The 16232-nt window shown below is 43.0% G+C and overlaps 1 protein-coding gene across 1 annotated transcript in view; it reads left to right on the top strand.

Annotated features, from left to right (window-relative positions):
* The window catches only part of Ash1l (ASH1 like histone lysine methyltransferase), a 150692-nt gene extending 134929 nt beyond the window's left edge, over positions 1-15763 (top strand). Inside the window, exons 22-32 of the mRNA XM_050166355.1 lie at positions 1502-1556; positions 1636-1768; positions 4381-4629; positions 5604-5690; positions 7195-7285; positions 8312-8450; positions 8602-8774; positions 10442-10608; positions 12824-12864; positions 13928-14226; positions 14896-15763. Coding sequence (XP_050022312.1) covers positions 1502-1556; positions 1636-1768; positions 4381-4629; positions 5604-5690; positions 7195-7285; positions 8312-8450; positions 8602-8774; positions 10442-10608; positions 12824-12864; positions 13928-14226; positions 14896-14987 — 1526 coding nt within the window. The 3' untranslated portion in view covers positions 14988-15763. The remainder of the gene's footprint in view (positions 1-1501; positions 1557-1635; positions 1769-4380; positions 4630-5603; positions 5691-7194; positions 7286-8311; positions 8451-8601; positions 8775-10441; positions 10609-12823; positions 12865-13927; positions 14227-14895) is intronic.
* Positions 15764-16232: the final 469 nt, after the last annotated feature.

A 16232-nucleotide genomic window follows, 5' to 3' on the forward strand; every position in this document is an offset into this window, starting at 1 on the left:
TTTTTTTGGGGGGGGAGGGGCGGGAATTCGAGACAGGGTTTCTCTGTGGCTTTGGAGCCTGTCCTGGAACTAGCTCTTGTAGACCAGGCTGGCTTCAAATTCACAGAGATCCATCTGCCTCTGCCTCCCGAGTGCTGGGATTAAAGGTGTGCGCTACCACCACCCTGCTAATAATTTTTTTTGTTGTTGTTTTGGTTTGGTTTTTTTAATATTTATTTATTTATTATGTATACGATATTCTGTCTGTGTGTATGCCTGCAGGCCAGAAGACGGCACCAGACCCCATCACAGATGGTTGTGAGCCACCATGTGGTTGCTGGGAATTGAACTCAGGACCTTTGGAAGAGCAGGCAATGCTCTTAACCTCTGAGCCATCTCTCCAGCCCCCGGCTAATAATTTTTTAAAGGATAATGTGGGGATGGTGTCTCCATAGGGGAGGCATGGGAATAAAGACACAACTCACATGGCTTTATCAGGAGGGAGATTCTCAGAGATCCCTCACTAAATCCTGAGTTCACATCCTGAAAATTCCTTCGTTTCTTTTCCAAGCAGCCTTATATACCAAAACATAAACTGAGGGGGAAATTCATTAGCATTCTGTTTCCTAAGTAGTCACGTTCACATCTTTCTGTGCCCATTCTGTCATGTCTTCCTTTCTTCCTGCTCTGTATGCCAGCCCTGTCACATAGGCTGAATTAGCATCTCTATCCCAGGCGACCTCCAGATTACAAAGAAGGAGCAGAACAACATCCTGACCCTTTGTTAGGAATGGTGACAGGCTTGGCCACGTAGCTGACTGACCATCTGGGCAGCAGGTGCAAGCTGTGGCCTGGGATTCTGGTCACCGTACCATGTAGAAATATGGGCCTACAGGATGGAGAGATGGCACAGTAGTTAAGAGCGGTGGCTGCTCTTTGACAAGGCTCAGGTTTAGTTTCCAGCACCCACATGGCATTTCACCACTGTCTGTAACTAATCTCAGGAAATCCAGTGCTCTATTCTGTTTCCCAACGGTGCTACATAGGTGTGGAGTACAACAGTCTGGCAGATGCAGACATATAAAATGCAAATAACTAAAAGCTCCAGAAAGAAAAAGGATGAATGTTTATAGGCTGGGACTGTTCTTTATTGAAAAACAACTCCCCTAGCATGTTCAACGCTCTGAGTTCTATCCCCAGGTCCCCTTTTAAAAAAGAAAAACAAATAGTATAATCCAGCCAAACTCATGCCATCCTCAGCCTATGGTACCAGGTGCTGGGATTACAGATATGGACCATTACATCTGACCAAGAAAAATAAATTTTAATAAAATAGTACAAGCCAAGTGTACTGGTAGGTGGTTGTAATTCTAGCTACCCATGAGTTCTAGACCAGTTTAAACAACAAAACAAGACCTCCATCTCAAATAGAAGAAAAGGAGGAAGAGGCAGGCAGGCTGTCTGGCTAATGTCCGTGCTTGTCTTTTAGCATTTGTGTATTAAACCTTGTACTCTTTTACAGATTCTTCACAACAAGCCCTTGCAGCTCCGCTTTTGAATCTTCCCCCAAAGAAAAAGTAGGTATACATTTGTGATAGCCTTATAGAGCTCAGTTAAGAAGGTAGTGCCCTAGAATGACACCTGCTTGTGTTCCAGGAATGCTGACTATTATGAGAAGATCTCTGACCCCCTGGACCTCAGCACCATAGAGAAGCAGATCCTCACTGGGTATTATAAAACAGTGGACGCTTTTGATGCTGACATGCTCAAGGTCTTTCGAAATGCTGAGGTATTTCCTACCTTCAAACACAAAATTAAGAAGTTTGATCTGAAGAGAGCTATTTTAAAAGTTTCTTTTTGGGAAAGACAATAACTTTCTTTTTTGGTTTTTCAAGACAAGAGTTTCTCTGTGTAACAGTCCTAGCTGTCTTGGTACTTGCTTTGTAGACCAGACTGGCCTTGAACTCACAGAGGTCCTACTGTCTCTGCCTCCACGTGCTGGGATTAAAGGAGTGCGCCACCACACCTGGCATAATGTTCTTTTAATCAGTACATTTGTTTATTTGTGAGAACTTACTTGGCACAACAGCAAGCAGAGGCATAAGCTCCCTTCCTCCTGGCATGTGAGTCCCAAGGCTCAAACTCAGCTTGTCAGGCTTAGCCGCAGCACCCTTACCTTAGCCATCTTATCGACTTGACAGTAATTTTGTTTTAATTTTTTTATCTTTGTTTTGCCTACATGTATGCAATGTCCACTTAGGCCAGAACTGGAGTTGGAGATTGTTGTGCGCCATGTTGTGAATGCTGGCAACTGAACTTTCTATGCAAGAGCAACCAATACTGTGAATTACTGAACCATTTCTCCAGACCCAAAACAAGTTTTTTTAGAATATGCATTACATTATGCTAAATAATGTGAAGTTCTGTTTGTTAAAACTATTCTAGCCAGGTTGGAGAGATGACTCTGTGATTAAGAGCACTGATTGCTCTTCAAGAGGACCCTGCATTCAGTTCCCACACCCACATGGCAGCTCACAGCTGTCTGTAACTCCAGTTCTAGGGGGATCTGGCACCCTAACACAAATAGATATACATGCAGGAAAAACACTAATACACATAAAAATAAATCTTAAAAAATACTCTAATCAAGTATAGCAATGTATAACTTCACTCCCAGCACTTGGGTGGCAGATGCAGGTAGCTCTCTGTGAGTTCAGAGATAGCCTGGGCTACATAGAGTTCCTTACAGTATGTTCCTGTCTCTGGCAGGGCTGGTGGGGTGGATTCTCAGTCAGGAAGATGACTCTTCAGGTAACCTGACTTTGTTCCCAGAACCCACAGTGTAGTGTTGGAAGAAAAGGACTCATCCTGCTAAGTCATTATCTGACCTATATGCATGCCATGGCATATATGTGCCTATATGACAATAACAATTTTTAATTAAAAAATTAACTCAGGGGAGGCGGAGGTGGGGAAGAGACTGAAATATTTAATAAATAAATAAAGAAAGAAAGAAAAAAAAATTAACTCAGTAAACATATTTACACTATACAAGCATTGGGATTCCCAAAACATAGATGAAAATACCGGGTGTGGTCAGATACAGTCTCATACCTTTAATCCCAGCATGAGTGAGGCAAAGGCAAGGAAAATCCTGTGGGTTTGATGCCAGCCTGGCCTATAGCTTGAGGTTTGTTTTTCGAGACAGGGTTTCTCTGTAGCTTTGGAGCCTGTCCTGGAACTCAATCTGTAGACCTGGCTGGCCTCGAACTCACAGAGATCTGCCTCTCTCGGCCTCCTAAATCTTGGGATTAAAGGTGTGTGTCACCACTGCCTGGCTATAGTTTGAGTTTTAAGCCAGCCAAGGCTACATAATGAGACCCTATTTAAAAAGAAAAGCCAGGTGTGATGGTATGCCCTTACAATTCTAAAGTTGAGGAGATAGAGACAGGAGGATCCTGGGGCCCACTGGCCAACCATTTTAACTGGTTAACTTCAAGTCAAAAGAAGGTGGACAGGGTTCCTCAGGATGACACCTAAGCTCATTCTGTGGCTTACGCAGGCAGGTAGGCATACATACATGCATCGGTGTGCATGCACACGCACATGCGCGCATGCGCGCGCGCGCGCGCGCACACACACACACACACACACACACACACACAAAGAAAATTATGGAATGCAAGATTGAGTCATTTCTCAAAAGCAATATAGTCTTTATAAAATACTAATTTTTTTCTGAACTTTTCTATTACATAAATATTTTTACCCATTTATTGTGTATCTGTCATTTTTTTGTTCTTGAAAATAATTACATTTGAGGCTAAGCATGGTGGCTCATTCCTGTAATCCTGGCACTTGAAAGACCAAGTCTGAGCCCAGACCTGGCTATATAATAAGACCCTGCTATGAAGGAAATACTATGTACTAGCTTTAAAAAGGCAGTTCTCCTATGACTTTGAAATACCGTGGGGAACAGAGTGGGTTATTGGGGTAGAGACTGAAAGACAAAATAAGAGCAGGAAATTAAGAAGTAGAAGAATAATTTAGAGCAGTCTTGAATTAGAACATAGTTTCTATTAGAACCCAGCTTCCACAGACATTTACTATGTGCTCCAAGCATTTGCAAAACAAAAGTAAATGGAAGATTTCTACAATATGCTTGCAGCACTAATTAAAATTTAATGATCACTGTGTTTGATCTTATGGATAGTAAGGCTCTTGACAGGAATTCACTAGCAAAGAAATTTTAAAAATGGAAAATATACCGTCTAAATACTAATTTTAATTCATTATAGTTCAATTTGTTAGCCAGAATGGGAGAATATAGAAAACCATGCACCCTCTACAGGTAAAAAATGAGAAGGACAAAAATGATTTTTTTTCTTTTGCTTTTTCCAGAAGTACTATGGTCGTAAATCTCCAATTGGGAGAGATGTTTGCCGCTTACGAAAGGCCTATTACAGTGCCCGGCATGAGGCATCAGCGCAAATTGATGAGATTGTGGGAGAAACAGCAAGTGAGGCGGACAGCAGTGAGACCTCCGTCTCTGAAAAGGAGACCGGGCATGAAAAGGACGATGATGTCATCCGGTGCATCTGTGGCCTCTACAAGGATGAAGGCCTTATGATCCAGTGTGACAAATGCATGGTGAGTGTTGAAGGTGATGCAAAGCCTGGTCCTGATGTGCATGGTGGCCACATTCAGAAAAGCAACCTCCTCTTCCTTGGAGTGGACATGCCAGGCTTTTTCTGAACCGTAATTTAGTGCAGCTTTTGTTCATCCTCTACTAGTCATCGTATAGTCTTTCTCCCTTCTTATCTTTCATTTACGTCTTCCTTTCCTCTTCTTTCTGCCCATTTTAACTGTATTTTTCTCACAAAATCTGCACCTAGGAAAGTAGTGCTTGCTATAGTGCTTTACCTTGAAAACCATGAACGACAGCACACAGTATAGAGCATGAGTACAAGTCTATTCCAGTGTATATAAGTTCACTCACAAACGACCCATACTGGAAGAGTCTAACCTGGATTCAGTGTGTAGTGTTCTCCATACCTGTGTACTTGTTAGTCTGTTTGCTCATGGGGCTATGGATAGTATGTAAGTTTGTTAAGAGGCTAAAGTCAGGTAAGCGTCAGGAGTATAAAGCCTTCAGCCTTCACAGTAGCTGAAGCATTAATAGCGTTACATAGCAAGTGATAGTTTGGCAGTACATTCATCTTCATTTTCTCTCCTCATCTCCCATTTTATTTGTCCAAATCTATGTATTAGACTTGATGGCCAGATGGTGGTGGTGCATTCCCTTAATCCCAGCACTTAGGAAATAGAGACAGGTGGATCTCTGTGAGTTCAAGGCCAGCCTGCTCTACAGAGCGAGTTCCAGGACAACCAGGGCAGTTAGACAGAGAAACCCTGTCTGGGGTGAAAAAAAGAATTGATGTATATACTTTTATTCAGACATTGTTTTCCCCTCTTATCATTTATTTCTGATTTTCCCTCATCCGCTTATGGCTTAATTCTTCTACTTTGCCCCGTCCTGTTGCTTTATTTTTATCACTATCATTATTCTCAGGGCTTCTCTCACTAAGTGTAAATCCCCTTGTCAAGTGTGCCTGTGTTCATAGGTGTGGCAGCACTGTGACTGCATGGGTGTGAACACAGATGTGGAGCACTACCTTTGTGAGCAGTGTGACCCTCGGCCTGTGGACAGGGTAAGCTGATCTAGTTAGATCACATAGATAGTGTGTGATCCTCCTATGCAGAATTGCTCAGGCTCTCCATGCCTCAGCTTGACACTAAGGGTGGGAATTCTTGCCCTTGCTTTTCTCAGGAGTGTGACCAAAAGGAAATAGGATGCTTAGGATCTCTGAAAGAAATGATACTGTATAAAGCTGAGTGGTGCTGGTGCGTGTCTTTAATCCCAGCAATGGTGAGGCAGAGGCAGGCAGATCTGATTTTGAGGCCAGTCTGATCTGTAGAGTTCCAGGACAGCCAGGGATACACAGAGAAACCCTGTCTTGGGGGGGGGGGGGGGGGGGAAGAAAAAAGAAAAAGAAAAAAAAAGGAGGAAGAAGAAAAAAAAGGAAAAGAAATGGTACTATATAAAACTAAGATTCTTCTTGTTTTGCTTTGTTTTTTGTTTTGTTTTTGAGTTAAGAGCTCATTGTACAGCCCAAGCTAGCTCCAAATTCACTATTGTCTTGCCTTAGTCTCTCAGTAGTAGAGACAGAGTTCTAAGTGCTGTTTGCATCAGGTAGTGTGTTGTTGGAAACAACCCTTGATTCAGAGTTATTTCCAGAAGTAAGAGTCAGTGACTTGACCAAGTTGGATGAACTCTTTTCTTGGTATGTCTATATTTGTATGTGTGATCTTGGGCTGCCAGGTTGTCTCAAGTGGATAAAAGCTTGTCAGCCTCAGTTACATCCCCGGGATCCACATGGTGGAAAGAGAAAACCGATTTCTGCAAACTGTCCTCTGACCTACATACAAGTGCTGTGGCAAGCAAGTGTGTAACATACACATACATCTGTTCACACACAGTCAGTAAGTGTGTATTATGATCAGTTAAGTCACCTTCATGAAAAGGATTTAGGCAGTACTTCTTTATTTTTCGGGGTGTAGGGTTGTTTGTTTGATTTTGTTTTTCGAAACAGGGTTTCTCTGTGTAACTGCCCAGGCTGTTCTGGAACTCACTCTGTAGACCAGGATGGCCTCAAACACACAGAGATCCACCTGCCTCTGTCTCCCAAGTTCTAGGATTAAAGGTGTGGCCAGCTCCGCCTGGTTAGGCAGAGTGTCTTAACCATGGTGCTATTGTCATATTCAGCTGGACAGTTTGATATTGTGAGGGATGCAGTTTAGGAGGTTCAACTTCCCTGGCCTTGGACACTAAATAGCTGTAAGTAGCCTCCAACACGACTGTCATGAAAGTCACCATTCCACACATTTTCAGATGTCGCTGCCATTGCACAGAGTAGTCTCAGAGCTAATGCTTCATAAAGCATCCTCTCAGGTCCTGGGCCTGCCAGCCTCGTCATCTACTGTCGTTTCTATGGATTTAAAAGCTAGTGGTTTTCATATTTATAGTTTGTTAAAATGACTTTAGTAACTCTTGAATGGAAATTTTAAGTTTTAGTTCTTTTCCTCTCTTAAATTGAGATCATCAGACAAAGTGTAATAATTCTAGCCTTTCTGCATTGACTTTCTGCTCTTCAGGAGGTACCCATGATCCCTCGGCCCCATTATGCCCAACCTGGCTGTGTCTACTTCATCTGTTTACTTCGAGATGACTTGCTGCTTCGTCAGGGTAAGTTCACAGGCCCAAATTCCACTGATCTTTCTGAGTAGTGGGAAATATATGCTCTGTGCATGGCCTTATCATTACCCCACTTTCAGTATATGCTAACTTGTAGAAATAGCTTTACAAAGGTAATTTTATTTATTTATTTATTCATTCATTCATTTATTTGTTTGTTTGTTTGTTTTGTTTTTTTGGGACAGGGTTTCTCTGTAGCTTTGGAGCCTGTCCTGGAACTAGCTCTTTAGACCATGCTGGCCTCGAACTCACAGAGATCTGCCTGCCTCTGCCTCCTCATTGCTGGGATTAAAGGTGTGTGCCACCACACCCAGTGGTTTGGTACCTTTTGTTTATTTGTTTCCTTGATTGTGTTGTTTTTATTGTTCTTTGTGTCTTGTTTTGTTGTTGTTTTTGGTTGGTTGGTTGTTTTTTGTTTTGTTTTGTTTTTCCAAACAATAGTTTAGGTAAAGCCTCAAATTCCCAGCTGTCCTCCTACCTCTGCCTCCAAAGTTCTGGGATAATAGGCATTAGTTACTCTGTCTGATTTATACTAGTTTTATTTTCTCTATTTGCTTGTTTGTTTCTGTGCTGGTGATTGACATGCTAGTCGAATAGCATGTTATATCCAAGGTCTTTATTGTAATTTTAAACCTAGTAGGCCAGATATAGTAGCATAATATCTTTAATCCCATCTGTAGACAGAGCAGATCTTTGAATTTGAGGCCTGACTGGTTTACTTAATGACTTCCGGGCCATGCAGGGCTACATAGGAAGATCTGTCTCAAAAACAAATTAAAAAAAAAATAGTAAACATAGTAAAGGAAAACAAAAAAATAGAGAACCTTCTGTACTTAGAATTGTCATTATAGGGAAGGTTGCTGGTTTTACTTTCTCTAGTGCTTGTTCATTTAATGACTGGGCTGTCTGCCTGCTCCCTACGTATTGTTGTAGACGCTGGATCAGATAAAAGGATGCCTTATGGAACACATTCAGGGTTAATATTAATGTTCTCTCCTTTGTTCTGTACATTCCTAGGTGATTGTGTGTACCTGATGAGGGACAGTCGACGCACACCTGATGGCCATCCAGTCCGTCAGTCCTACAGACTGTTATCACACATTAACCGAGATAAACTTGACATCTTTAGAATTGAAAAGCTTTGGAAGAATGAGAAGTATGTGCTGGGTCCTCTCTTCCTCCAGCTGTGTCCTCCCAGCAGAGTGGAGTGTGCGCTGGAGTCTTACTAGTAGACTTAACCTCTCCTTTCTCATTTTCCCTTTTTTTTTCTTTTTTTTCTTTTTTTTTTTCTTTTTTTTTTTTTTAAGAGAGGAACGGTTTGCCTTTGGTCACCATTATTTCCGCCCCCATGAAACCCACCACTCTCCATCCCGTCGGTTCTATCACAATGAGCTATTTCGGGTGCCACTCTATGAGATCATTCCCTTGGAGGCTGTAGTTGGGACCTGCTGTGTGTTGGACCTTTATACATATTGTAAAGGTAAATGATGAAGGCTTGTTGAGAGGTGGTCTTTGGGACTGGAGAGAGAGCTCAGCAGTTAAGAGCACTGGCTGCTCTTGCAGAGGACCCAAGTTCAGTTCCCAGAACCCACATGGCAGCTCAGAACCATCTGTAACTCCAGTTCTAGGGGACCCAGCACTTTCTTCTGGCTTCTATGGGCACCAAGCGTACACATGGTACACATGCATATATATATTTAGGCAGAACATTCGCATATATTTTCTTACTCATTTATTCATTCACTTTGCAACAAGACCTTACTAAGCTGCCCTTGCCTGGAATTCACTGTGCATACTAAGCGGACTTCAATTCCAAAGTCAAATCCAGCTGCCTGAGATTACAGGTGTATGTAAACCACCATAGCCATCTATTCCCCGAGAGAATCCTTTTTCTTTTATTGAGTGCTCAGAACTTAAATATTCATAATGCCAACACCTTTTTCCTCCCAAGGGAGTTTGGGGATTGAACTCAGGTCATCAGGCTTGTTGGCCATCACTTGGGCCCAACTTTTTCGTTTCAAACAGGGTTTCTCTGTGTATCCCTGGCTGGCTTAGTACTTAGTACTCACCAAGCTGGCCTCGAACTCAGAATTCCATCTGGCTCTACCTCCCAAGTGCTGGGTTAAAAAACATGCACCTTCGCCGCCACCACCCCCAACCTCCCATTCCCCGCACCACCGCCCCAACATTTTAAAATATTGAGCCAATTTCAAAATCCAACTGCATCACATTTAACTACTTACATACTTAACCAAGCATAAGTATCCTTAATTTAAAACCAGATTTTTTTGAGTTTTACAAAGATTAAATAATACACAAAGCTCTAGTTTATGGCTAGCTCGATGTGTGTTTGTTGCCATAATTGGCAAGAATTTTGTAACCTTTATCTTTATTTCATTATCATAGCAAAAACTTAACAAGAGTAAGTATTGTGTTCCATACAGACAAACTTCTTACAGCTCTGTGACCATCACTTCTCCACTTAATATAGGGTTAGTGTTCTGGTGTGCTTCCTCCTGTTTATAACTCTTCCTTTCTCATGATTCCCCATGAGCCATTCTGTCCCTCAAAATTTCCTGCAACATTCAGTCTGCATTTCTGAGTTTTTACATTGTTATTTCAAGTCCACTGCTGTGTTCCATCTCCTCCTTCCACAGCCACCAAATGCTGGCTCTCCGGCCTTTCCTAATGACTGCCGTGCCTTCTCCCTCAGAGATAGTTGTCCACCAGGCTCCTCTGGGAACAAAGGAAAATCAGATTTACTGATCTTTGTTTCAGATCTTGTTGTTGTTGTTTTGTGGTTGTTTTTGAAATGGGGTTTTTCTATGTAGACCAGACCTTTCTGGCCTTGAACTCGGAGATCTTGCCTTGCTGAAGGTGTGCACCACCACTCTCGGGCCTAGATCTATTTTATTTTTAATAATGTGGCTATGTGTAGGTATCTTTGTGTGAGGACTGATGCCTTCAGAGGCCAAAGAGAGAGTGTAAAATCCCCTGGAGCTGCAATGACAGACAATTATGAGCCCTCTCACCCTGGGTACTGGGACCCAAACTCTGGTCCTCTGTAAAAGCAGCGTGTACTCTTAGCAACTGAGCCATCTCTCTGGCCTGAGAAGGCAGATCCTCTAACCATGTTTGGTTTTACAGGGAGACCTAAAGGAGTCAAGGAACAAGACGTCTACATCTGTGACTATCGGCTTGACAAGTCAGCACACCTATTTTACAAAACCCATCGGAACCGATACCCTGTCTGCACCAAACCCTATGCCTTTGATCATTTCCCCAAGAAACTCACTCCCAAAAGAGATTTCTCAGTAAGTCGTCTTTGGGTTTTTATCTTTTTTTTGTTTTTGTATTTGTTTTTTTGGTTTTTTGAGACAGGGTTTCTCTGTGGCTTTGGAGCCTGTCCTGGAACTAGCTCTGTAGACCAGGCTGGTCACAGGGATCCGCTTGCCTCAGCCTCCCGAGTGCTGGGATTAAAGGCGTGCGCCACCATCACCGGCTCCCTGGTGTTTTTTGTCTTGGCAGGATCTCACCGCTTAGTTCAGCTGACATTGAATTTTTAATTCTTTGGCCTTTACCTCCTGAAATGACATGGGTATGACACTAGGCCTCACTGTTCTTTCCTTTAAAAAAAAAAATATGTATACTCAGTGTACACATGTACAAATGCAGGTGAGAAAGCCAGGAGACTAGCTTCCCTGTTCCATTGCTCTCCATCCTAATCCTAAAACCTCACTGGACCTGGAACGGACAGCCAGCAAACTCCAGTAAACTCCCTTGCTTTTGCCCAGTACCCAGCACTGGAATACACCTTGCTTTTTTATGTGAGGACTGGGGATTTGAACTCTGATCTTCATGCTTATATGGTGACTACTCCTCCTACCTGCTGAGTATTCTCTGTACATTTCTTTCTTCATAGTCATAATTTGTAAAAGCCAGGTGTGGTGGTATACTTGGGATGCAGAGGCAGGTGGATTTCTGTGAGTTAAAGGCTAACCTGGTCTACATAATAAGTTCTAGACCAGCTAGGACTATATAGTGAAACCCCCGATAGATAGATAGATAGATAGATAGATAGATAGATAGATAGATAGATAGATAGATAGATAGATAGATAAGAAGGATAGTGTCCTTGAAAAGTAATCTTTTTGATTGTATGTTGCAGGGTTGGCCTCATAGCCACTGTGTTGCCTAGGTTTATGTTGAGCTCCAAGCAATCCTAGCTCTTAAAAAGTCCTTTGATGCTTTTTCTTTTTTTTTATCTATAAATCAAAAATGTGAGGCATGGCTGGATGTGAAGATATAGGCCATTAATCTTAGCCCTTCGAATGCAGAAACAAGTTGAGCACTGTAATTTTGAGGCCAGCCTGGCCTATGTAGCAAATTCCAGGGCAGCTAGAGCTACATAGTGAGACCTTATCTGAAAACAGGTAGAGCATAAGACATGGGAGTTGAGTAACTGGCTCAGCAGATCAGGGTGCTTGCCTCAGAGCAGGAAGGCCCGAGTTTGATTCCACAACCCACATAGTAGGAGAGAACCCTTAACACATGAGCTGTGGTGCTCATACACCCAAGCATAACACACCAAGTAAGTAAATAATTTTAAACGTAAGACAAGATCATTAAATGTAATCGGGAAAGCAGCTCGATGATGAGTACTTGTTCATGTTTGCATTTTCATTCTCATCTCCTCCCTGGGTATTTTTTTTTCTAGTTGTTGAAAATACAGACCAGGGGCTGGAGGGATGGCTCAGAGGTAAGAGCACTGGCTGCTCTTCCAGGGATTCTGTGTTCAATTCCCAGCACGCACATGGTGGCTTACAACCATCTATACTGAGATCTGGTGTCCTCTTCTGGCCTGCAGGCAGAACACTGTATACATAATAGATAAATAAACCTTTTAAAAGAGAGAGAGAGAAAAAAAGAGAGAGAGAAAATACAGACCAATTTTCCTTCAATACTATATAGAATTTTGGTCATTATTATCTCTTTATTGTGATGAAATCCCAGCCAACAGGCCCTCATTCTGTGTCTTCTTTTCAAGTGAGACTGTCAGTTGGCTTTCCCTTCTATGGCAAATTCCCTGCAGTGGTCTGCTTAAAAGAAGGGAAGCTCTGTTCTGGATTACATTTCCCTAGAGTAGCCGCTGCAGTCCAGGAGCGTGTGGCAGAGACTGATTCGCCTCACAGCAGTAAAAAGCAAGAAAGGAAGATGTCTGCTGGGTAGTTGTGGTGCACACCTTTAATACCAGCACTTGGGTGACAGAAGCAGGTGGATCTCTGTGAGTTCAAGGCAAGCCTGGTCGACAGAATGAGTTCCACGACAGACAGGGCTGTTATACGGAAAAACCCTGTCTCCGAAAAAAAAAAGAAAAAGAAAAGAAAGGAAGATGTCATCATCCTAGTAACCTAACTATAAAGAAAAAGATAAAAATAAAAAAGTCACCCAAATTGCCCTCATTACCCTAATGTCCCCATATCAGATCCAGCATTAATGTACTCCCCCCCCCCTTTTTCTTTTCTGCAGCCTCATTATGTCCCAGACAACTACAAGAGGAACGGAGGGCGGTGAGTCCTAGAAGAATGTGAGGGCTCCTAAGGGTTAGCCAAGAGCTAATATAGAGCAAGAGAGCAAGCCACTGGTCACTACTGGGGTTAGCTGTTCTCTGTAGGGCAGCCATCACCAAAACAGGGGAGCTGCAGTACACAGTAATGTGAAGATAAGAGAAAGGAACTGCAGATGGACTTGGAATCTCTTTCTGGACTGAGCTTTTTCTCTTCTCTATAAGATGGTGTTGTGTCAACTTTTGATGCCTCTATTAAAGAGATAACAGTCAGTATTGCAGAGTTTGCACTTAGCAGTTTGAACTTAACAGTTTATATTTTTGCGTGTTTTGTAAATGAGAAGAATGTTCCTCATGGAGGCTTTTCTAGTTCTGTCAGCTAAGAACATAAATAGCCACTCCTGGAGCTGTAGAAACGGCTCAGTGGTTAGGAGCCTGTGCTATAAAGGCACATGAGTTGTGTTCCCTGTACCTATGTTCATGGCCTGCTCCAGGGGATCCAGCACCCTCTCCTGCCTCCATGGGCCCCTGCGCTCATGTACATACACATGCATATACATAATTTGAAAGATAATAAATACCCATTGCTTTCTGCATAAAAAAAGTGAAGAAATAGTAGATAACATAAAGAAGTAAAAACCCTCCTAATACTGTTATGGTCGGACTGTGGGTGTCACAGGGCTGTGCTTCCTTTGTGTTCATGAAGCAATCAGAACAGCTCAGCAGCTTCCCCAGCCTGGTATGTTTTACAGGTTTCTATCTCATTTTTGCTTCAGATTTCTGAGAACAAGATGAAAGGTTTAATCACAAATGGAAATGAAGTTAATTTCTAAGGGTAGAACACTAACCTAGCGTACACAAGTACCTCCATAAAAAGGGAAAATTACATTTCAGGGAAAAGCAATTGTTTGTACCAATGCTAACATCCAGATTTCTGAGCTCAAGCCAGAGCTCTAATAAACAGACCCCAGGATTTCAAGCCGTCCTTAGACCTCTAGCTTTCATTTTCCTTCCCTGTCCAAGTGCCTTGCTCAGCCTTGTCCTGAAGCCGCATATCCTTTTGGCAGATCATCCTGGAAGTCTGACCGCTCAAAGCCTCCCCTAAAAGACCTAGGGCAAGAAGATGATGCTTTGCCCTTGATTGAAGAGGTGCTGGCCAGTCAGGAGCAAACAGCTAGTGAGACGCCCAGCCCTGAGGAGCCAGAAAAGGAGAGAGTCACTACTGATATTGACAATGGGAAGAAACCAGAGGAGAATAATCAAGAGCCCCAGTTACCCAGCACACCTGAGGAACGAAGGCACAACCAACGGGAACGGCTCAACCAGATCTTGCTCAACCTCCTTGAGAAAATCCCTGGGAAAAATGGTAAGACTCGGGCTCATAGTTAGGCTTGAAGATGAGTGAGAAGGCAGCGCGTGCATGTGTGTTGTAAGAAAATGGGTTTGTTGGGGGTAGGAGAGATGGCTGCTCTGCTCTTCCAGAGGACCCAGGTTCAATTCCCAACACCCACATTTGACAACTCACAACTGTCTGTAACTCCAGTTCCAGGAGATCTGACACCTTCACACCAGTGTACATAAAATAAACTTAAATCAATTTTTAAAAGTTTCTTCATGGGGCTGGAGAGATGGCTCAGAGGTTAAGAGCACTGGCTCCTCTTTCAGAGGATCTGGGTTCAATTCCCAGCACCCACATGGCAGCTCACAACTGTCTATAACTCCAGTCCCAGGGAATCTGACACCTTTACACCAACTCACATGAAATAAAGTTAAATAAAATTTAAAAAAAAAATCCATCCAGCGTGAGGTGAGCTGAGCTGAGGTGGTGTCTTCCATACCCTAGAGAGCCACTTTTCTTTTGTGGAGGTGGGGATGGCGGGAGGAGTAGGTCAAAACAAAATGTAGGGCTAGAGAAAGACCTAATTGCTTTAGACCAGAAAAATAAATCATGGTGTCCTTGAGTTCTCCTTAGAGTGCAGATCCAGGTTGGGGTGTAGAAGAGTGATATTTGATGAACACCTTGGTTCTGTTTCAGCCATCGATGTGACCTACCTGCTGGAGGAAGGATCAGGCCGGAGACTGCGAAGGCGCACTTTGTTTATACCAGAAAACAGCTTTCGGAAGTGACTCTTAAAGAAACAAGAACTTGGAGCATCTGGGATCCAGTGAAGCCAACAAGTCCAGTCTCTTGCTCTCCGAGTGTGGACAGGGGCGGGTCCATCCAGGCAAGGGGAGTGGGGTCCGTCTTTGACGTTAGGTACTTACTAAACATTGGAGCTAGTGGAGAAGGGGGGAAGAAGAGGAAGTAGGCTTGAGGCTGTTGAGTTTATTTCTCCTCTTGATGGCTTTACCGTAAGGGTTACAGTAGGGAGGAGGACCTTGGTAGGAATAGCCAGGAGCTGTTGGTACTTTACAGCAGTTGATACTCCTCACAGCTGGGCTTCTCTGGGCTGTCCTCTAACCCTGCAAGCACTAAAAATGCTGCTTCCTATGACCAGGTCTAAATTCAGACTCCAAAGGGAAGGTCCTGGATCCCAGCCCTATCCCGTTTGTTCTCTTTTAGCTCTGAGACTCGGAGAGAGACCTAAAACAGATGTCGTAGCTGGGGCCTCTCCTTAGTTCCTGGACCAGGGAAGTTCTCTCTCCTCCTTGCCCAGCCAGGTTAAAGTGATAGAACATGAACTGACTGCTCAGAGCCCTTGGAACTGCTGCCGCTCTCCCACCTCTGCTCCCTAAAACAGAGTCAACAGAGTCATGGGCTAGGGGAGGCCCCTATGGGGTCAAAAGGGCAGTATTTGTAATTATTTTTGTTTTACCCTTCATAACCTTGCTGAACCTGTTTTTCCTACTGAGACAGCCAAGCCCCCGCCAGCACACATGCTGCTTCTCTTCCTGTGTCTGCTGTGCTGTGCAAAAAGAAGAGTCACTTCAAAAAACAAAAAAAACAAATTTTTTTAAACTACATAAAAACTCTAAATTTCTCCTCTGGTGAAACTCACTGCAAAGCTATTGAGCAGTGTGCGCTGTCAGAGTGCTTTTCGCAGGTGATGGAAACACTACTCTCCTTTCCTAGTTGTGTGGTTTCCCATGTCTGTCTCCTCACCATCCTTCCATCCCCTTCTACCTTTCTGAATGACTTCATCCAGGGTCTCCTTCCCTCCCAGTCTCTTGACCAGAAATGAACAGACCATACCATCTCTTTACAAGTAAAATTCAAAAAGCTTTGCTTTGTCTTCTCAGACATACATATGCATATACATTTTAGATGTTCTTATAAGAGAAAAGATGGTTTTTAAATGTGCCAAGTTATATGTGTGTGTGTGTGTGTGTATGTGTGTGTGTGTGTGTGTGTGTGTGTGTATATATATATAT

This window comes from Alexandromys fortis, unplaced genomic scaffold, assembly GCF_014885135.2.
Source record: "Alexandromys fortis isolate MF-2015 unplaced genomic scaffold, M_Fortis_MF-2015_v1.1 scaffold_152, whole genome shotgun sequence".
Classification (NCBI taxonomy): Eukaryota; Metazoa; Chordata; class Mammalia; order Rodentia; family Cricetidae; genus Alexandromys; species Alexandromys fortis.